Source organism: Sarcophilus harrisii, chromosome X (assembly GCF_902635505.1).
Source record: "Sarcophilus harrisii chromosome X, mSarHar1.11, whole genome shotgun sequence".
NCBI lineage: Eukaryota > Metazoa > Chordata > Mammalia > Dasyuromorphia > Dasyuridae > Sarcophilus > Sarcophilus harrisii.
The window spans coordinates 60,365,995-60,389,429 of NC_045432.1; the positions used below are offsets into that span (position 1 = coordinate 60,365,995).

The 23,435-nt window shown below is 36.3% G+C and overlaps 1 protein-coding gene across 1 annotated transcript in view; it reads left to right on the plus strand.

The window, feature by feature from the left end:
• LOC100929018 (connector enhancer of kinase suppressor of ras 2) overlaps positions 1 to 23,435 on the plus strand; it is a 274,574-nt gene that overhangs the window by 57,452 nt on the left and 193,687 nt on the right. The window contains exon 3 of the mRNA XM_031944609.1: positions 11,889 to 12,035. Coding sequence (XP_031800469.1) covers positions 11,922 to 12,035 — 114 coding nt within the window. The 5' untranslated portion in view covers positions 11,889 to 11,921. The remainder of the gene's footprint in view (positions 1 to 11,888; positions 12,036 to 23,435) is intronic.

The following is a 23,435-nucleotide window of genomic DNA, read 5'->3' on the forward strand; positions in this document are numbered from 1 at the left end:
AATAGTGATGGCATATGATCTGGCTGCCTTTATCCTCCTTTGTTTCTCTAATGCTCTATTACAGCTTAGATGGTTTTCGGTCGACAAGTCGCCACAGAGGTCACAATCTAGTCCTCTGCAGTTTCCCATCAGAGAGCAGCACTGAAGCTAGAGCATAATGTGTGTTTGTTTATGGATGGTTATGTTGGTTTTGCAGGACTGACCCTTATGGGGAGACAGAGTAAGTGGTTATCTGGTGTGGTTCTGACACTTAGAAATTCATTCCTTTGAGTTAGTCATTGCTCTCCTGTTAGGATCCTTTGAAGAAGTATAACTGTGCCCAAATATGCAGCACTTGAAGTCCCTTAGATCTTTGTGTGAATGAATTGCTCAGAAACTCCTTCCCACACAGAAGCCATTGGGCCACATGAAGGGAGTGTGAAGGGAAGCGAAGCAAAAGGATACAGTAAGGGAAAAATTCCAACATATCAAAGATTATAAGAGTTTCATAGTTTTCCTCCAGGTCAGTAATTAGTATAATAGATTACTGTTATTTTTATCGACTCTCTCCTTAATACTCTCCTCCCAACCAAAATAGAGGAGGACAGGATGGATGCTGTTGACAAAATCTCAGAGGCACAGCTGTGTCCACTCACTGTGCCCAGCCCGAAAGCTCCTCGACAGGGCCAAGGAGCCAAGGACAGTTTGAGGTTCAGACAGATTATTCCGTTACCAAAGATACTAGTCCCCTAGATGTTTAAAAGGCTTCAGCCATTATTAGCTTTACACATGGTATTACCAGCAATCTGGTAATTGCCCAGATGCAAGAGTATTGCTTAGAATTCATTGCTAAAATCATTGCCCCCACCCACTCACAAAATACTAGATATCTGTAATGTTTTAACCATTTAGACAGAAATACATATGGCATGGTGCTGCCCTCCAAAGAACTTTTATTCAAAAGTGGCAGAGAAATTATGCAATAGAAAAAGATGTCAAACTTGACATCAAGAGTTTTGAATCCCACGTTTGACTCTTAGTACCCCTGAGCATGAGTTTTCTGGGCAACTGTTGCTCTCCCCCTCTTTAAATTGCCTTTTAATAGCTTGATGAAAATCTTTCTTAAATAGCTGCTATGTTTCCCTTGTTGAGTAATCCACTGAATATCGTCTCACTTTTTATCGATGGTAGGTTGTTCTGATGAACATAAGTAATAATCTATTTTGAGCACAGTGACACCTTCAGAGGCTCTTGAAATGTATGTGCTGGCCTGGCTGTCACTTCTATCACTTGGATCCCTGGCTGTACTTTTTAGAGGTCTTGTCTTTTCTCCCCAGGATTGATGTGTTTGCTTCTAGTGCTGGCCTCCAGGAAGTCTGGACACCACATCTTTGAAATGAGTGCTTTTTTTTCTATATTAGTAAATTAATATAAATCAATACAAACTGTAGGAGAAATAATCTATGTTCAGCCAAATTCAGTTGATTGTAATATATATCAGTTGGCCTTCAGGAAATTGGGGGAAACTTGGCGTGTCCCCTAAGGAGTGCCCTGTGCCGGCTTTCAGGATGGCCCTTTCTCTCCTTTTACATCATTTCCCTTTCTTTAGAATGAGAGAGCATTTTAGACATGGAGGGAAGTCTATGAATCATCAAATCTAACCCCCTTCATTTTGTAGATGAAGAAATTTGGTAGGAGAAATCACAAAGTAGAACTCACACAAAGTGTCCACATGCCAGGCTGTCTGGTGAGGGCACAGCTCCGTTCCACCTTTGGCTAATTGGGGCTTAAAGAGGCTTTTCCCGCAGCCTCTGCAGTATTTAGCGTGCTGCTGAGGAAAGGCTGTCTATAAACAATTGCTCATCGTTTTAGGTTCACTTTTGTTTTTCATAATACAGTAGAGAATAGTTGTCTGTAGGCTAATAAACATTTTAGGAAAAAAAATATTGTGAAATGGGAAATAAAGTAAATTTCAAAACCATTCTGTCTAAATGAATCTGTACTGCTAACATATTTCTACTCACACCTCTATTAGATGTGTAATGATTTCTCTGCCTTTGTTTAATGATTGCATAATTCTCTATAATACTACTTTGCTTCTTATCAACAGAAATGTAGCTCCTTTGGTATTAGCCCTCGGAAATCGTACTGGTACTTCTTTCTGATTATCTAAAAGGAAATGAAAGCTGGTTCTTGTTCAGCTAGCATACTTTATATGTTAGAAATAACTAGACTTTCTCTTATACTCTGCCTAGTCTTCCTTTAATTTATTGAATCTTTGAGGATAAAATATATTACCATTTTACCAGTTTCTGTTGATTTCTTTTCCCCAGCTCTGTCTAAAATGGAAACCATTTCTCTTTTCTTATTCAACCATAGAGGAGACTTCTCTTCAGCTTGCTGAGGGTTCTTTTTTATCCTTCACTCTTTAATCTGAAATATTGGAGCTGCTTCAGTGATTGCTGATTGTGAATCAGTAATGACTAGTATTCCTGACATTTATCAAATTATAGCAAGGCTAATTAGTTCATTGTTTTTCAGTCTCTCCAAGTCCATATAACTAATGTGAGGCTGATTACATTCTTGAATGCACATGAAAATAAGTTTATATCTCCTTCCTTGTACAATTCTCCAATTTTGAATTCAAATGCTTTTTTGAGTAGATCAAAATGAATTTGCACCTTCCACTGAGAATAAGTCCAACAAGATGGGAAATTTTCTTTTATTTTTCAGTGACTATAGTCCAAGTTAACCTGTTTGCAATGAGTTTCCTTTGACAACGTTTCTCTCTAAAATTCTCCAGTTCTCCCAAGCAAGTCTTTCATTCTTGGGGCAGATGTGCACTTACTTCTGGACCTAGGAGTCACTTATTTAAGCCTGTTGCCAAGACAGCCAAAGTGAGTGCTTAATTGGAAAGCACAAATAATACCCAAGTAACACTATGGGAGCACATTCATAGAATTTAGATTTGAGGGAAGGGAGAAAAGAGAGAGAGTTGTTTTCATTTACTTCATGTAGAGCTGACAGTGTAATTGTTAGCATCACCCAGAGAGTAACTTAGAATGTACTCTAGCTCTCCGAAGTCCGGGGAGGGGGGTCTAAGACTCCTGGAGAGTTCTGAGGCTCCTCCGTGTGGGCTTCAATTGAACAACCTGTTGGGAGGTGCATGAGACGGAGTGCCTGTAGAGTTGAAGCAAAAAGCTAGAGGGGGAGAGGGAGGGCTCTTTAAGAGTTAAGCAACTGAGTGAAATGAGCAAGATCAGGAGATCATTATATACTTCAACAACAATACTATATGATGATCAATTCTAATGGACCTGGCCATCCTCAGCAATGGGGTGAACCAAATCAGTTCCAATGGAGCAGTAATGAATTGAACCAACTTCACCCAGAGAAAGAACTCTGGGAAATGAGTGTGAACCACTACATAGAATTCCCAATCCCTCTGTTTTTGTCCACCTGCATTTTTGATTTCCTTCACAGGCTAATTGTACACTATTTCAAATTCTTTTTGTACAGCAAAATAACTGTATGGACACGTATACATATATTGTATTTGACTTATACTTTAACATATTGAACATATATTGGTCAACCTGCCATCTGGGGGAGGGGATGAGAGGAAGGAGGGGGAAATTGGAACAAAAGGTTTTGCAATTGTCAATGCTGAAAAATTACCCATGCAGATAACTTGTAAATAAAAAGCTATAATAAAAAAAAGAGTTAAGCAACTTCCCATTTTAGGTCCTATAATATGGGTCAGTTTCTTTTTATAAATTTAATTATTTGAAGAGGGGAAAGGTTTCTGTGCTTGACAAGCATTAAATGTGTGAATTCCCATAAAAACATGCAAAAGAAAAGAGAATTATGTGTGAGACACATTCTTGATAACATTCTTGAATGCACACTAAAATAAGTTTATATCTACTTCCTTGTACAATTCTCCAAATTTGTTTAGAAGTGAAGGCGGTATGACTCCTAAAGTTTTTATATTTTCTAAGAATAGCAAATTGACCCTGTCCACACCAAGAAAGACCTACTCAGTGGGAAGAAAGACATGTTTAAAAACTACTTCATTAACACTTAAAAGTATTTCATCTCAGTTGTGCAATGCACCTGAGAAATATTAAGGATCGTCATCAGCTACCTCTTTTGCTTAAAGCATGTTGTTAGCAAGATCGAGACGATAGGTTTGGTTTCTGCATTGGACAGTTAGTTTCCATATATTCTACACTAGTGGATTGCCTGGTTAACGTGGATCCTTGAAAATGTATGCCAATAGACTGAAAGAACAGCCAGCAAGAAGAGAGTATGGATGACAGTGCAAATCAGAGCAGTGGCTTTATCTTCAAATATAAAGGATATGCTTTCCTCCCCGCCCCCTGCCATGACATGAATGCTGTGGAAGTTCTAATTTGCTCCAGGCTCATTTCTGTAGACAGACATTATTGAAATTAGCCATGCTGATCTTCTCTGCTCCATTAGGGTCATTTTACTGTTAGCTCCCATTACGGGAGAAGTACCTTAGTCTATATTATGAAACCTAATTACTGAATGTACACCTTGGAAAATTCAGAGAAACAGATTCCTCTCAGTGGGATAGAAATCTTGAAAGAGCTAATACTATACAGTAGCTAGAAATTGTTTAGAATTACTAAGGCTGGTGGTTTAATATGACCAGCTCTGGGTCATGGACCACTTCATTCTCAGCCTAGATTTACAGATTGCTATAATGACTTCCATATTCCCAAAGATATTTTTAGTGCTATAATTGATGAGCCCCCAGATTTTTCAAATTTTTTCACCCATGCTCCCAAGTATTCGGCTTTTCAGCCTGTTCTGAATAACATATAATCTTCATGTTTAATAGGTTTTTATTACCATTTCTACTTAAGAATAATTTATTATGAAATGGTTAATTATTTATCATTTCCTGTTAATGGGAGGTAAAATTACAGGAGTGCTTGAATTCTAAAATTGTATATATAAAATCAAAAGCAATCTCTTAGCTATTTTGACATGATTAAATTAATATATGAGCAACCATTGATGATGGATTGTATGCAAACAAAATGTAGAATTGTAAAGTCTGGTTGATTCATTTTAATTTGTTGTTCTGATCCTATAGCATCCAGATAACTGTTTTTTGAAATGTCTCTGACAGCTTGGATACCACACCTTTTAAAAAAAATTCTAATGGGGCAACTAAATAATTCTTTTCTTTCACTGTTCTTTTCCACATTGAAACTTCCACTGACTGGTCTGAATATCATTGAATTTGAGCAGCAAAACTGGCTTGATCATCATTTCACTGTGTTCTCAGTTTTCCTTTCTGCTTTTCAGTTAGATATAGATAGCTAAGAGTAGAGATGGGAGCAGAACACTTAACATTCCCAGTACTTTCTCTTGCTCATTCACTGAATCTTTCAAATCGTTAGGGTTCCCTATGGAGAAAATGAAGGCTAAAGCATATTCAATTCAGTTCAGCACCATTTATTAAATATATGCTACATGTGGGATATCTTTAGCCTGGAGAAGAAATGACTTAGAGGGACTTCAAAGTTGACTTCAAGTACAGACTTGAAGACAAAGTTCTTGCTTTAAGTAAGTGGGCCATCCTGCAGACCTCTACCTAAAATGGTTTTTATGTAATGCAAATTTGCCCATAGGTGGAGAAGGGAAGGTGACAGGAGGGAGACCACTGTCCTGAAGGGAGGGAGCCAGCACAGGGTTCAAGTGATTTTCCTTAAGCACAGATGACATAGTATTTACCTTCCTCCCCCTCAATAAACTCCAACAGCTCCTTATTACCTCTAACATCAGAAATAAAGTCATTTGGTATTTTATAGCCCTTCATAACCTGGTATCTAGATATCTTTCAAGTCTTCTTCCACTTTATTCTTTTCCATGGGCTCTGCCATCCAGGTATACCAGTCCACTTGTTCCCTGAACACAACACTTCATCCCTCAGCCCTGGGTCATTTCCTTAGCTGGCCCTCTCTCCCGATTGCTCTCCTTGCTCACCCCTACCTCATTGTTTCCCTGGCTCCCTTCAAGTCTTCTCTCCTTCCCTGGGCTTCCTCTCTCCACTACTACTACCTTTCTTCTTCCATTCTATTCCATCTACATAGTAGATATCTTGGACATATGTAATTATTTACGTGTTATCTCCTATGAATTCTCTGAGGGTAAGGATAATGTTCATTTTTGTACCCTCAGAACTTGGCACAGTACCTGGCATATAATAAGAACTTACTAAATACTAAATACTGACTAAATCAGTATGAAATCCTTACATTTCCATTCCTACCTTGATTGAAAAAAAATGTTATAATTAACATTTTATTCTTGCAGAAAAAAAAGATACTAAAGCACTATAATTATAATTTATGCAGCAACAGTGCTTACACATGGTGCAGCTGGAGTGGTTAGCATTCCCTTCTCAAGTTCATTTTATTTTTTTTAAGGTTCAGATCTTTTATTTCTTATCCCTTTCCTTGAGCCCAGTTAGCTCAGAGGCCTATCTCTCTGCTTGGTTCCAAGAGCTCTTTTTTTTAAAATTTTATTATAGTAACTTTTTATTGACAGAATCCATGCCAGGGTAATTTTTTTTTACAACATTATCCCTTGCACTCACTTCTGTTCTGATTTTTCCCTCCCACCCTCCACCCCTCCCCTAGATGGCAAGCAGTCCTATATATGCTGAATATGTCCTAGTATATCCTAGATACAATGTTTGTGTGCAGATCCAAACACTTTTCTTGTTGCTCAGGGAGAATTGGATTCAGAAGGTAAAAATAACCCGGGAAGAAAAACAAAAATGCAAACAGTTTACATTCATTTCCCAGTGTTTTTTCTTTGGGTGTAGCTGCTTCTGTCCATCATTGATCGATTGAAACTGAATTAGGTCTCTTTGTCAAAGAAATCCACTTCCATCAGATTACATCTTCATACAGTATCGTTGTTGACGTATATAATGATCTCTTGGTTCTGCTCATTTCACTTAGCATCAGTTCATGTAATTCTCTCCAAGCTTCTCTGTATTCATCTTGCTGGTCATTTCTTACAGAACAATAATATTCCATAACATTCATATACCACAATTTACCCAACCATTCTCCAATTGATGGGCATCCACTCAGTTTCCAGCTTCTAGCCACTACAAACAGGGCTGCCACAAACATTTTGGCACATACTGGTCCCTTTCCTTTCTTTAGTATCAAGTTCATTTTAAACACTAGGAAACTGAGGCAAACAGGGTTAAGTAACTTGCTCAAGATCACACAGCTAGGAAGTGTCTGAGGCCACATTTGAACATTAATATTTCTTTGGGCATCATACTAACTCTGAAATGAAGTTGCAACTAGCAGAATCACAATGGCCCTTTAGTTCAATCCAGGTCACAAAGGAATTTCTGCTATAGCATACTTGAAAAGTGGTCTTTGGGCCTCCCTTTAAAGACTTCCAATAAGGAGTAACACATCGCTTCTCAAGGAAGACATTTTCATTTTGGGAGAATTCTAAGTGTTGGGAAAGTTTTCCCAACATCAAGCCTAAACTTACTCCCTTTATAACTTTCATCCATTGCACCCGGCATAAAGTGAGTATTATAGAAACGTTACTTTCTTGTTGCTGTTGTTGTTAGTGAGACAGAATGATTACATATATGAATCCTGAAGCCCTCTGGGAGCTGAACCTGAATAGCAGATAAATTGGTAGAGAGACCTGTTTTTTCTTTCCTGCCACCTCCCCTAAATAACCTGATGTGATAAGCCAAGTATTCTAATGTGCAAATATGTTTTCTAATTCAGAAATTATTTATTGAACACTTGCTGTATACTCAGTACCACTTAGGTGTTATAAGGGACACAAAAGAAGCAAAAACAAGTTCTTGACCTTTATTTTGAGGATTATTAAAATGTAATTAGTTATGAATTCGGAGAGTATGTGTCCTGGATATTCTGTTGTTTTTCTTCCATTTTTATTTCTGAAAAATTTTCATAGTACCTGATCAGTTTGGGGGGTTGGGGACAAACTCTTCTAAGTAACTTCAGTTAAAAATTCTTATGGAGAACACACATATAACTATTTGTCAGAATTTAAACAAGATGACTAAAAAATAAATTGAGAAACTTGTGATTTTTTTTTCTAATTGACTTTCTCACAACCTCATCAATGGAAATAAGGATGGGATGTGAGAGGGTGGAGAAGCATGAGGTCAAAGGCCATCTGTCACTACTGATCTTTCCAGCTGAACATTAATGCATCACCTACCAAAAAAGGCTGTTATTTTACTGTGTGTAATAAAATAATTTCCATTTCTTAACTTTTATGAAACAGATCTTTGGTGGGTAGTTGATTTAAACTGCTACTACTATTCCCAAATGGTTGAATGGGCAAAGCCAAAATCATAAGCAAGTTAAATCATCCATGCTTTTTAAATCCATGTTGTGTTCATGATAACCTAGGAGTTCTTAAAAGTCTTGTGATTACTTAAATTCATGTACTAAGCTGCCACCCTTGGGTGATTTAAATCTCAGTGGCAACTCTAATCAGCACAAATTCCTATTTCCTATACCGGTAGATGAGCTAAAAAATGAAATATTCCCACTAGTGACTAGAGTTTTGGAAAATGTCTCAGTGCCCCTTCCCAGATGCTGTCAACTCCAAAGTCTCCTAATTCTTAAGGAATTTTAATGTTGAAATTTGAGCCAGATGTCAACCGATTTCAACAACTCACTGGCTCATTGAAATTCTTAATTATCTTGTGGAAATGGATTGGGTTTGTTGTTGTTTTTACTGTAAAACTTAATTTTTATAAGGATAGTGGTTGAATTTTCACACTGAAAGTTCTGAAATCAGTTGGTAAGTTTTGCTTATAAGTCGAGTAGCAGATGGCTGACACCATAAAAGCTTTCTGTATGTATGTTCATTTGCATAGCATAAAAAGAAGAGGGAAAGAAACAAAGGTGCCGCCATATATGCCCAAAAAATATTAAGAGGTTAACTATAGAACTAAAAGAAACCATATGTTTTCCTTCTAATTATAAAAGTTTGTATTGTGCTCAAGTGACACACCAACCCACTTCAAATATCCTGGGGAGGACAAAGGTGTATTGACTCTCATATGACTGTCATGTACCCTTTATTGAGCTATTGGCCAAATAATATATTTTGTACGTAGAGATAGCTACAAGAGGAAATAACATCTAGACTTTCAGGAAATAAAATCTAGACAGTCAATACCTGCTAGACTAAAGTTATTGTAAGGGCTATCTTGCATACCAAGCAGGAAAGAGAAAATACTGACTATAAATATAGGTATAGCATTTCCCTGGATGGAGCAAAGAGATATCTTGGCTAGACTTTGTATGTAAAGCTAACTTATAGCTGAAAATTGAAAAAGTCATTTGAATTGTCTGTGTGAAAACTCAGTGATGCCCCCCAATCAAATAGTGAAATTTATCGCTCACTAAATCAAGTGAATGATTTCAGTCTTTTTAATACCTCTGATTCCACTTGGGCAAGTTTTCTTCTCCTTCACGCTCTGATCTTGCCAAGCAAAAGACCAAAGCAGTTCCATCCAAGGGTATGCCTACCATAGACAAGAACCAGCCAGAAACTCCCCCAAAACTGTTATTTTAAGTCTGTTCTCATACAGCCAGTGGGGAAAGTCCAGCCTGAGAACAATTTTGAGCCACCCCATCCATTCTGATTCAGGCTGACCGGTACTGACCTGAGAATAGGCTGAAATGTCAAGTCTATCCCTGTTCCCTCCTTGGATGACTTGGGGATTTACTTTTATCTGCAAAAGCATAGTGAAGTAGAGAATCAAAGCAAAAAATTTTCCTTTTGTCTAGTTTTATGACCAAAGTTGTTTAGATCCTAAATTAGCCAGATGGTTGCTCTTTAATTTCTACCTTTACAGTCTATATGAGGGCTTTACAAGACAATTTTTAAATTGAGTCCATGTGACTTGAATTTTCTTCACTTGTTAATTTCCCTTTAAAAGCAATTCATATCTATCGTACATATAGTATTCTAAGAACCAAGTTGCTTTTTTGTCCTTGAAGCTCCCTTTATCCTATTTGTTTCCACTATGTTCATGCATTTTTTCTTGAGATTCTTATTCTCTTTCTTTCACCCAGTCATCTGAGATGAAGGAAAGAGTGAATACTTTCTACTTTTAGGATTTTACAGAGTAGATTGTTAGGTATTTTACAAAATCCATTGTTAGTGCATGATGATCAACATATAATGTGATTATGACATCAATGTCCTTTCCCGCCTCAATGGTAATAGGTGATTACATTGATGATGTATATGCTAATTACTTTCTAATTATCTAATGGAAATCTTGAGCTGTCATGCTATGGGTTTCGTTTCCTTATAGTTAACAATACGATTTCCTTATTCACAGGCTCCTGGAATCTCAATTTGTTAATGGGCCTCAAAGTTTATCTAATTCTCCCCATATCTGAGCATGAATCCCCTTTATAAGATCTGTGATAAAGACCTCTATTGTTCACAACTCACTACTTCCCAAAGCAGCTCATTCCCCTTTGGGACAGCTCTCCTAAGAAGTTCTTACTTATAGACAAGAAAATGAATGAGATGACCCCAAGAGCACCCCTTGCTGTGATGTCACTTTTCTTTTCCATTAACTCATGAGAATTTCACAACACCATCTGAGGACTGGACAGAGCAAATGCTATTCTCCCCTATTTTAAAGATGGGGATACTAAAGACAACTCAAGGGCTACATTCACACAATGCTGAATTGAAAACAAGTTAATTAAAATCGTTAGCACAAATGGGGCTTTTCCTGTCTTTAACATCTGCATTTTCAGAATCTATTGATGTCACCTTTCAGCCATGGGTCAATCTCATAAGAATACCCAGTCTACTACTTAAGTCTTTTCACAAACATTTACCAAGCATCTACACTGTGTAGACACATTCCGACTTTGTGATATCATTTTTAGTTTAATTCTGAAAACAAAAAAACCAAGAATTGCTCGTACAGAATCGGAATTTCTGTTTGCCTGAAATTTTTATCATTTTACACTTGGATTTTCTTGGAATGTTTCATGGAATTGTCATGGTAATACTCCTTGGTGCAATATATATCAAAGACCCTTTGTTCCCAAGCAATTTCTGATTTTTTTTCTACCCGTGTGATAAAATCTAGGAAACTACAAAGTATTTTACAACATTCTGCATGAATTTTTTTGAATTTTAATATATTGCTCAATTGATTATTATGATTGAAAAAGAAAATTAGATATTTTTCAATTCCCATTCACCAAGGGAAATATGGTTATTTTACCATCAACAAGACCAGTTCTTCTAAGACATGCTGTTTTTCATAACTGTATATATAGTTCATAATTATTCCTAAAATTCCATTGCTCTCAGTGGCCTGATTGATAATTCAAATAAATGATTGTTATCCTTAATTAAGACCTTGAAGATGTTGCATTAGCGTCACCCTCTGATATTACCTGAAAAAAATTTTAACAACTTCCATTTCAATATTGATAATCCATTTCATAATTATTCTCTTACTATTATTTCTAATTGTTTAGTCAAATGCTATGATAATTCAGAAGCAAGGAATATTAAAAGTGACAATTCAGTGTATATGGAGAACAAGAGAGATTATGCCAAACTCTTTGGGTTTTTAGTTGCTACAACAGCCCATCCATCTCCATTACCAAAGATTGGCACTGAGGTCATCTCTCCAACAGAAGAAAAGTTGAAATTGATCTTCCCATTGATGCCAAACAAACTAAAAGGCAATTCTTCTTTAATATGCCCCTTTCATTTAGTAAGAGACTTCACTCTAGATTCAATAAATTAAACCCAAAATGTCTTTTAAAAAATTACTCTTTGGATTCTTTCCTCAGGTTGGGTGGCAGTTAAAGAACCTAGTGAGCATCATGAAAGAAGATCCACGTGGGGCCCGCGTGACCCTGAAGAAGCATCCTCAGAATATTACTGGCAATTCTTCTTCAATTGTGAAGAATGTGAGGTGGGAGCCTCATCCGCTTGAGGTAAGGACTTTAAAAGTTCTCCACTGTTGGATAAATAAGCATGAAGACATGCTTGTTTTCATTCAGTTTGAGGTCAAGGCAGCATACAAAATAAGAATGATCAGGGCAGCTAGATGGTGCAGTGGATACAAAGTCAGGAGGACCTGAGTTCAAATGTACCTCCAGACATTTAATATTTACTGGCTGTGTGACCTTGGAAAAGTCACTTAACCCAATTGCCTCAACCCTCCCCCCCAAAAAAAAAGGCACATAGAAATAAGAATAATTATTGATATTTACAAAGCTCTTTAAGATTTACAAAATTTTCGATATACTTTCTCTCATTGGTCTTCATCATACTTTGTGTGGTAGGCACTCTTAGTACACTTAGAGAAGATCTGAAGTGGTATTTAAATGCAAGTAATTGGAAGGCAATGGCTGCTAGGGAGCGCCACAGGGCACAGAGTCCTGGACCTAGGGTCAGGAAGAGGAGTTTTCTCGAGTTCAAATGCATCTTCAGACCCTTCCTCACTATGTGACTCTGAACAAGTCACTTCATGCTGTTTGCCTCAGTTTCCTTATCTGTAAAATGAGCTGGAGAAGGAAAAGGCAAGCCAGTCCATGAATCTCTGCCCAAAAGTGGTCATGAAGAGAAAGACATGACTGAAACGACTGAACAAAAACAACACTGACAAAGCTTTAATAACAATAAGAATAATTGTTGCTATTGTTTTAGTATTATAGAAGGCCACATAGTACAGTCAGTGGATCAAGAAGCAAGTTCAACATCAGAATAACTTGGCTTTTCTTTCTGGTTTCTGACACATCCTGGTTGTGACCATAAACAAGCTGTTTGTGATTAGGTTCTAAGACTGGAAGTTACATAATACTTGCTCATCTCCATTGGTAAAAGGAATTTCCTCATTGGGGAGCTCCCTGTACTGATCCAATCACAGGTTCAGATGAATAATAATGATGATAAAAATGAAGAATAAGGACTATGTTTTAGTTATCTTTTAAGAAAGGCAACCTGGGGCAATAGAGAGGGAGCTAGTTTTAAGATTAAGGGTCTCAAGGATGCATGGGTTTAACTTTGGCCTGCAAAACTTAACTAGCTGTGAGCTTTTGGGTATGACTTGGAGCCTCCATTTTCTTACCTCTAAGTGATCCCTTTGATACCACACTCACCTCAGGAGGATATTGTGAAGAAAACAATGAAATAATGTCATAGAGGACTTTGTTTTTCTTTCTTGTGTTCCAGGGCTTCATGCATAAGGTAAGTATCTACAAAATGTTGACTTCCTGTGCTTTTGGGGGATGGGGCATACTAAAAAAGCATGAGCTGTGAAAGAGTTGTAGCAACTCCAAGAAATGGCCATCAGAGCCTCTGGTTTCCCGCTTTTCTATAGTGTATATTGAGTGGCAAGAATACATATGTGCAAGAACAATGGTAGTCTTGCAGGAGTGATTGTATCAGTGGTCTACTGGCACAATACCTCTAATTCTTGATTCTCTGAAAGTAGAAGAGATCATTTTACCCCAATAATACTAACAAAGACTTTAAAAACATCTTGGCAATAAGTAAAGTTAGATTTAGCTTATTTTCTTCTGGCTGATTTTGCAAGAGCCCTGTTCTTGATGGGAACTGTCTTTCATAGCAATGGAGGAAAAAGTAGGCATGACTCACTCAGAGACCTTGAGTTGAAGGACATATACATGAATCAAAGACATTTAAACCTTGTCCTGATTTTTTTAATGGAAGAAACTATTCTTGAGATGAAACATAATTCTCCTAAGCATGAGCAGATTTTAAATAATTCTTAGTGGGGCTCTGTTATAGGGATTATGTGTTTGTGACAGTCATTTAATTGTATTTCTTGTAGTCCTTAGTTCATATAAACTGACATTGGAGTCATGTGTCCTTAGTAATAAGTTTAATAAACAAAGCAAACTTATCGGCAGGAGCTGTTGAGCTGAAAAATAGTAGTGAAACTAAGGATTTAGAAAGAACTAAAAGGCCAATCAGAAAGTCAATCAGAGTACTGATTTTGCATGGACTCCAACCAGATCAGATCCCTAATTGAAATATTTTCTGGGTGCAAGGGCATTTTCAAATGAAAATGCAAAACACTGCAAGTAGATTTCCCCTCATAAAAGTTAATGAGATGCATAATCCTCTATCACAAATGAACAAAGTTCTGTCACAGCATGTACATAAAAGAAGGGACTAGTAAATTTGCATATTTAGCCACATTAATCTTAATGGTTGTATTTTATTTAAAGCTGAAATATATTGAGAGATGCCAAGCACTATTTTATCTGATATTCTGCATAGACGTCATAGTCATTTCATCACTAACACAAAAAGCCTATTTTCATGTAGTTGTTATTGGGGTTGAATTGGCCATTACTCACATTTATTTTTTTCACATTCGGCAGTCTGTCAGAACTGCATGACCCCTACCTAGGTAATTTGGACTGAAAACTAGATAGTTTCATGTGATTACTCACATGAATAAGATTGTTCCTTCCACTTCTAGGGCAAAGTAACCCTTTCGAGCCCTATCTTGATGTCACGAAAAAGATGTTTTTAAACATTAAGCATCTTGACTCTTTGTTTCTTTTGGTGGCTCTCTATAATGCCCTAATTCTTGGGTTTGATATTCTTCTGAACAAAGCCTTACTTTTTCTTTGTTTTGCTTTTTTCTTATAACTGATTTTTGACTTCTTTGTGAAATGACAGATTAGCATAGCAGATAAAAACATTGGATTTGGAGTCAAGAAATCTTAGGTTCAAAAACTCATCTCAGATACTTACTAGCTAAGTATGTGACCTTGAGCAGTTTCCTCATCTATAAAAATTCATACAATAATGGTATCTACCTCATAAATAAGAATAAAACAAAATAATATATATAAAATTATTTTCAAAACTTAAAGCGCTATATAATGTTAGTTATTATATTATATTCCTTGATGGGCATGGAAGAAACAAAGGAGCATCATAAAATCCCAGAGCAGACTAGGATCTGGGGGCTAAATTTATCCATTATCTTGCCAGTCTCACAAATCACCTTTACAACACCTTTGGCGATAGCCAACCAGCATGTGCTTGAACATCACCAGCATCTGTTAAATGACGGTCACTGGCCGTAGCCCATTTAACTTTTGGATATTCTCATTATTGGAAATTCCTTTGTAATATTGAGCCCAACTCTGTCTCCTTATAATTTTCATTCATTGAGTCGAATAATTTTAATCCTTCCTATACAAAGCAACCTGGGAAACGTATAGGGGTACATAGAACATGGACTATGTTCAGGCATAGTCCAGTAGAGTACTTCCCCAATGATCCCTGAAGAAAAAGGGACGATCCAATAGAAATGTCCCAGTGTGCTGGCATACTTCAGCCCACACAGCATGCATACCTTTGCTTTAAAGTACCTATATGCAGTTCATCTTTTCCCTGAATCTTTTTTAATAGGATAAACACATAAGTACCTCCATTTATCTCAAATGACCCCCCCATACTTCATGGTTTCAAGTTTCCGTACCACCTTTGGATATATTTTCAAATGTCTTCCCTAAAATGTGGAGCTGAAAACAAAATTCCAGACGTCACAGGACATAAAATCCAGTTGTTCATGTTGCCACCTTCTTCTAGAAATTAGCTTTCTTCTACTCAGAATATCATATTCAGGATAATATAGTTTGATTGACCTTTCATTCTACCATAATTTCTACATTTTTTTCACCTAGATTGTTACCTAGTTGTGTCTCCCTCTCTCATCTTGTACAATTGGTTTTTTGTTGACTGAAAACCAGACTTTCCTTATATACCCGTTAAATTTCACCCACTTGAATTTGGACCATTATTCCAGATCAACAATGTCAGGAGGTCTGAATTCTCTCTCTTGATGTGTTGCATACTTTATTTCAGGGCACCCACAAATACAATGTTCTTTTTGCCATACCAAACTGTGACCACTACTTTTCCAAACACAAATAATTCCCTTATCCATTTTATAATTTCTTAAAGAATAGTGATCAAGGCCATCCTCAGCAACAAGATCAACCAAATCATTTCTAATGGAGCAGTAATGAACTGAACTAGCTATACCCAGAAAAAGAACTCTGGGAGATGACTAAAAACCATTACATTGAATTCCCAATCCCTATATTTATGCACACCTGCATTTTTGATTTCCTTCACAAGCTAATTGTACAATAATTCAGAGTCTGATTCTTTTTGTACAGCAAAATAATGTTTTGGTCATGTATACTTATTGTGTATCTAAGTTATATTTTAATATATTTAACATCTACTGGTCATCCTGCCATTTGGGGAGGGGGTGGGGGGGGTAAGAGGTGAAAAATTGGAACAAGAGGTTTGGCAATTGTTAATGCTGTAAAGTTACCCATGTATATATCCTGTAAATAAAAGGCTATTAAATAAATAAAAAAAATTAAATTAAATTAAAAAAAAAAAGAATAGTGATCAACTGATTTTTCTTGTACAGCAAGATAATTGTATAACTCTGTATGCCTATGTTGGATTTACATATATTTTACCATGTTTAACATATATTAAATTATTTGCCATCTAGGGGAAGGGGTGGGAGGGAAGGGGGGAAATTGGAGCACAAAGTTTTGCAGATGTTTTGAAAATAAAAAGCTTCAATAAAAAAATTTTAAAAAAAGAATAGTGATCAAGTTCACTGACTTATCACCTTCTTTCTTACCTTGATTTTAAAATCACTCAAATAATTTTTAGGATGTGTATAATTTTCTAGGATGTGTATAATTCTAAATAGAAAAGATGAAAATAAAACAGGAATTGAATATTGCCCCTTTTACCCCAGAGTAGAGTGCATCTCCTTCTTATTGTTGTTCCCAACATGCATTTTTAAGCTCTGTTTGGTGTCCCTCAGTACTTTTTATAAACAAGCCCATGCAAGAATTTAAATTTACTGTATTAATAATTCATTAAACTCATTGGAATAGCAAATAAGATATCCGATATCTATTTTGAATTTGGGCCTCCTACCTGATAAGCCTGTGCATGTGTGCTAAGACAGTCAAACAGTTCTTTCTATTGAGTATGCCATCTTTACTTTTTCAAAAACAAGAACAATTCAGTGACTACAGAGCCTCAAATTCCCCTGCCTTGGGAACACCGCCATTTCATTTACCAATGGCATAAGAAGGTCTTATTTGATTTCAATGTAGTTGCAAGCTTCTTGATAGAGTTTGTATTTGTTGTTCTTGGCAAAGATGCTGGAGTGGTTTGCCATTTCCTCCTCCAGCTCATTTTTACTGAAAAATGAGGGAAACGGGGTTATGTGAGTTGCCCAAGGTCACGCAGTAAGTGCCTGAGGACAGGTTGGAACGCAAATATTTCTGATCCAGGCCTAGCACTCTATCCACCGCACCACCTAGTTGACCTCCTAGTTCATGTAGTAGTAGCCAAAAAATGAATTTTTGCTTCAACATCTACTGTTTTCAAATATTTTTAAAGTATCATAGTAAGGTTGTAGTTACAAAAAACTGATATACAACTAACATGAGGCCTAGTCTTCCTGCTGTTCCTATTTGTGGATGACATTTTGCTGATTGCATCAAGACTTGAAACATTTTAGAGCCTCGTAAATGAGATCCATGATCTCTCACAAATGTTTGGCCTATAAGTCCATGCAGGGAAAACTGAATGGATGAAAAATGCCTATTTTCCAAACTATAAAGACACTCAGTTTGGTACATATATCTTGGACAGACACTGCACATTAGTGTTGCATTGATACTAGAAACAAACAGGAAGAAGAGAATGGGCTAAATTATCTTTAAGAACTAGCTTGATTCTTTAAAAGTCTCAAAATTTGTCCCTAAAAGAAAGGCCCGTCTTTTTAATACCAATATACTCCCACACTTGTTCTGGCTTTGATTATGAAATTAAAGTTGAGATTCACCCAGAGAACAATGAGGAAGTTCTTGGCAGGTATTAGTAGAGTGTAACACATTACAAATGAGGAACTACAAGGGAGAAATGATGGAAAGGATATCATCAGAGAAATATATAACCAGAAAAAAGGATGGGTCAAGCATATAATGACACCAAGGGATAATTATTAGATAACTGACATTTTCTACTGGTAACCATTCAAGATCATGAGAAGAAGAAGAAGACTTACATAATGTTAAATGTATCCTCTGTGAATGATTTATGGGACTGCATGAACAAGAGTCCAGTGGAATGAGCAGGTGTAGAACAGTTGTGATATGCACCATCAAAGGGAGTATCCAGATAAGTGACATTACAGATTCATTGTCATAATGGAGAGCATGCGTCAATGTGTAAGAATCTTTATTTCTTTCATTAAAATTTAATTTAGTATACATTTGTGAAGCATCTTTTTTGTAGAGAAAAATGACAAAGATCAAACTATGCCTTCACTCAAAAAATTTACGTTCTCCTGAGGATATAGGAGTGGGACATGATGTGTTTAGGTTAAGTATGCTCCAAGGTATGGAATGGCAGGAATAAAAGAGAGATCATGCAGGAGATTTCATGGAGAGAGTTCCAACTGGAGAAATCAGGGAACACTTTGTGGAGGAAATAGCGTTTTTAGAGACCAAAAGTAGGTGCACTGGGATTCAGCTTGAGCAAATGACAAGTCAGAATTTTGACAGAATCTTTATTCTTCATGTTGACAACAAGACTGAGCACATCTATACTATGTGTAAAGACTTAGGACTGGAGAAGAAAGTAGACTAGTCATGTTGAGGGGAGAAGGGAGAAATTGAGCATTTTCATGTCCCACTATTACTCAAAGGCAAGAGAACCCAAGGAGAGACACCATCACACTGAGTGTACCCATTGTGGAGGATTTAGGGAAGATCATGGATGGGTTATGAAGACTATGAAGGATTATCCATATTTGTGAAAGCACTGTGGAGTCAGTCACATGAAAGCATCATTTTTGTTTCTCCAACTAAATATTTACTAAACACCTAGAGGAGAGAAACTGACCTTGTTCTTTTTTGTGTCCCCTCTAGCTCTAAGCACAAGGACAGAGTAGATGTTCAATAATTGGTTTCTTATTGATTAGTTAGCTGTCAATCAGCAACATCTTGAGCCCCTTTTATGAGCCAACTCTATATTGCAGACTCTGAGGGATATGAAAGAAATATAACTCAGTTACCTTGAGTATTTTTCTTTTATATGGAAAAGTAGAAGATGCACACACATAAAAGCATGAAGTATTTTTAGTATGAGATCGATCAGCGAGTACCAGTTAATATGCAGATATACCAGTGGTGATGGGCAGAGTCAATAAGGAATTGAAATCATGTAGTTAATCAGGATCTTCATCACAGAGAGGTTAGTTTTTTTATTAAAGCTTTTTATTTTCAAAACATAGGCATGGATAATTTTTTTAATTATAGCTTTTTATTTACAAGATATATGCATGGGTAATTTTTCAGCATTGACAACTGCAAAACCTTTTGTTCCACTTTTTCCCCTCCTTCCCCGTCCCCCTCCCCCAGGGGGCAGGTAGACCAATACATGTTAAATATGTTAAAGTATATGTTAAATACAATATATGTATACATGTCCATATAATTATTTTGCTGCACAAGAAGAAATTGAACTTTAAAATAATGTACAAGTAATCTGTGAAGGAAATCAAAAATGCAGGCGGGCAAAAATAGAGGAATTGGGAATGCAATGGAATGGTTCTTAGTCATCTCCCAGAGTTCTTTGGCTGGGTGTAGCTAGTTCAATTCATTACTGCTCTATTGGAACTGATTTGGTTCATCTCATTGTTGAAGAGGGCCACGTCCATGAGAACTGATCATCATGTAGTCTTGTTGTTGAAGTATATAATGATCTTCTGGTCCTGCTCATTTCCCTCAGCATCAGTTTGTATAAGTCTTTTCAGGCCTTTCTGAAATCATCCTGCTGGTCATTTCTTACAGAGCAATAATATTCCATAATATTCATGTACCACAATTTATTCAGTCATTCTCCAATTGATGGGCATCCACTCAGTTTCCAGTTTCTGGCCACTACAAACAGGGCTGCCACAAACATTCTTGCACATACAGGTCCCTTTCCCTTATTTAAAATCTCTTTGGGATATAAGCCCAGTAGTAGCACTGCTGGATCAAAGGGTATGCACAGTTTGATAACTTTTTGAGCATAGTTCCAAATTGCTCTCCAGAATGGCTGGATGTGTTCACAATTCCACCAACAATGTATCAGTGTCCCAGTTTTCCCACATCCCCTCCAACATTCCGCATTATCTTTCCCTGTCATTCTAGCCAATCTGACAGGTGTGTAGTGGTATCTCAGAGTTATCTTAATTTGCATTTCTCTGATTAAGAATGACTTGGAGCATCTTTTCCTCTGGCTAGAAATAGTTTCAATTTCTTCCTCTGAGAATTGTCTGTTCATATCCTTTGACCATTTATCAATTGGAGAATGGTTTGATTTCTTATCTTAGATATCTTATCTTATCTTATTTTATCTTAGAGTCAGTTCTCTATTTTGGAAATGAGGCCTTTATCAGAACCCTTGACTGTAAAAATGTTTTCCCAATTTATTGCTTCCCTTCTAATCTTGTCTGCATTAGTTTTGTTTGTATACAACTTTTCAATGTGATATATTCAAAATTTTCTATTTTGTGACCAGTAATGATCTCTAGTTCTTCTTTGGTTAAAAATTCCTTCCTCTTCCACAGGTCTGAGAGGTAAACTATCCTATGTTATTCTAATTTATTTATAATCTCATTCTTTATGCCTAGATCATAAATCCATTTTGACCTTATCTTGGTGTACGGTGTTAAGTGTGGGTCAATACCTAGTTTCTGCCATACTAGTTTCCAATTTTCCCAGTAGTTTTTGTCAAACAGTGAATTCTTATCCCCAAAGCTGGGGTCTTTGGGTTTGTCAAACACTAGATTATTAAAGTTATTGACTGTTTTGTCCTGTGAACCTAACCTCTTTCACTGATCAACTAGTCTATTTCTTAGCCAATACCAAATGGTTTTGGTGACCGCTGCATTATAATATAATTTTAGATCTGGTACAGTTAGGTCACCTTCATTTGCTTTTTTTTTTTCATTAGTTCCCTTGAAAATCTTGACCTTTTGTTCTTCCAGATGAATTTTGTTGTTATTTTTTCTAGGTCATTAAAATAATTTTTGGGGAGTCTGATTGGTATAGTGCTAAATAAATAGATTGGGTAGTATTGTCATCTTTATTATATTTGCCTGCCCTATCCAAGAGCACTTAATATTTTTCCAGTTGTTTAGATCTGACTTTATTGGCATGGATAATTTTTCATCATCAACCCTGGCAAAACCTTGTGTTCCATTTCCCCCCCTTCCCTCTACTCCCTCCCCTAGATGGCAAGTAATTCAACATATGCTAAATATGGTAAAATATATATTAAATCCAATATATGCATACATATTTATGCAATTATCTTGCTGCACAAGAAAAATCAAATCAAAAAGGAAAACAAATGAGAAAGGAAATAAAATGCAAAGAAACAACAAAAAGAGTGAAAACACTATATTGTGAACCACACTGTTCCCACAGTCCTCTCTCTGGGTGTAGATGGCTCTCTTCATCACTGAACAATTGGAATTGGTTTGAATCATCTCATTTTTAAAGAGGGCCACATCCATCAGAATTGATCATTGTTTAGTCTTGCTGTTGCCCTGTATAATGATCTCCTGGTTCTGCTCATTTCACTCAGCATCAGTTCATGTAAGTCTCTTCAGGCCTCAGAGAGGTTAGTTTTGAGCCGGCTTGTGAGTAAGGTTGTAATTTAAAGAGTTCATGAGGATTCTTTGAAGTTACAGCTACATCTCCTACCTTAGGAGCCTGTTGTCATCTCTCAGGCTACTGTTGGCCCATATTTTCCATGGAGAACATGCCTACTACTCTCCTCCATTTATATCTTGGTACAAATAATTCTTTGTAGTGGTAATACTTTGTGGACATGTTGCTGATCCTTTTGAAAGGAAAACTACAGCAATAATTCCCTTTGGATCTAGCCAAGGGAATTGACGTCTTCCATTTTTATTTCTCCTATCCTTAATTGAAATGTAGACAGATTAAATAGTTAATCTTACCTTAAAAATGTTAATTTAAGGTCAGTGAATAACAAGAGGATATTTGTAGACGTTTCTAAATGTTTATTAATTTTGAAAAGGAACTTTTTTTGTGTGACTCCATGTTTTTTAAGGAGCATCATGAACCTGGTTCAATATTTTTATTCAGCACTGAATGAGGGTGACATACATTACTAATGTTAATTAGATGTTAATCAAAACATTTATTTAAATGCTTCTGTATTTCCAAATGTGACTGTAGGTCATTATGAATAGATTACTTATTTATTTGCTAGTTGCAACTTCCATATCTAAATGATTCCCAGTAATGGTTTGAGGGAGATTATTGTAAAAGCAAAAGTTTGTGAGCAGATTATTTTGCCTACCAGCTGCATTATTATTGTGCCCTTATCTAAAATGCTTTTTAAGTTATATCCTTGGATTTTTCAAATGTTTGTTTGTGCTCTTGAATAATGACTACATGTATTAGTTTTCAGAGAAGCCATTCTTTAAAAACCAGAACATAACTTCTGATGCTAGAATCAGCCAAATATTTGCCTGACTTGACTAATCCTGTAAAATTGAGGTTGTGCTATGAAGCTGTCATACTTCAAAGTCCAGGTTTTGGCCCACAGTAGACATGAATCCAGAGTCTATCAGGTATAACACAACTCAGTGATAATCTGTTTGATTGGTGGTAGTAATCACTAATGAGGAAGCTAACTCTTAGAAACTGAAATAAAAAAACTCATTTAAATTTAAATGATGCTTATTATCAGGCAAGATGAATGAGTACTTCTTCGTTCATTTTTTTATCCACCCTTAAAGAAGAAAGAGACTAGACATTGAAGTATTTTATTTACATAGCATAAAATTTTGCTTTTGGGGTTATATTAACGTAGGTAAGTTTGGGGAAATCCTTCACGAATTTTGGGATCCCACTGAAAGAAATCTTCTTGAGAAGTATTATCCATTCTTCACACCTTTTTCTTTATGCTATGTTTAATAATGTTGACATTCTCATATCCACATATATACATGTATATATATATACACATACATACACATATATGTATGTATGTGTGTATATGCATTCATATGTATATATGAATGCTCTGAAGCATCTTCTTTCACAATAACACCACATTTAGTGGTTTCATGCTATGATCTCCTCTTATTACCCAAGCTACTCAGGCTAAGTACTAGAAAAATAGTAATTTTGGTTGCTGAAAATAACAGGTAGTTTTCACATTATTTCAAACTTAAATACTTTTAATTTGTAGCTTATTATTATTAGACT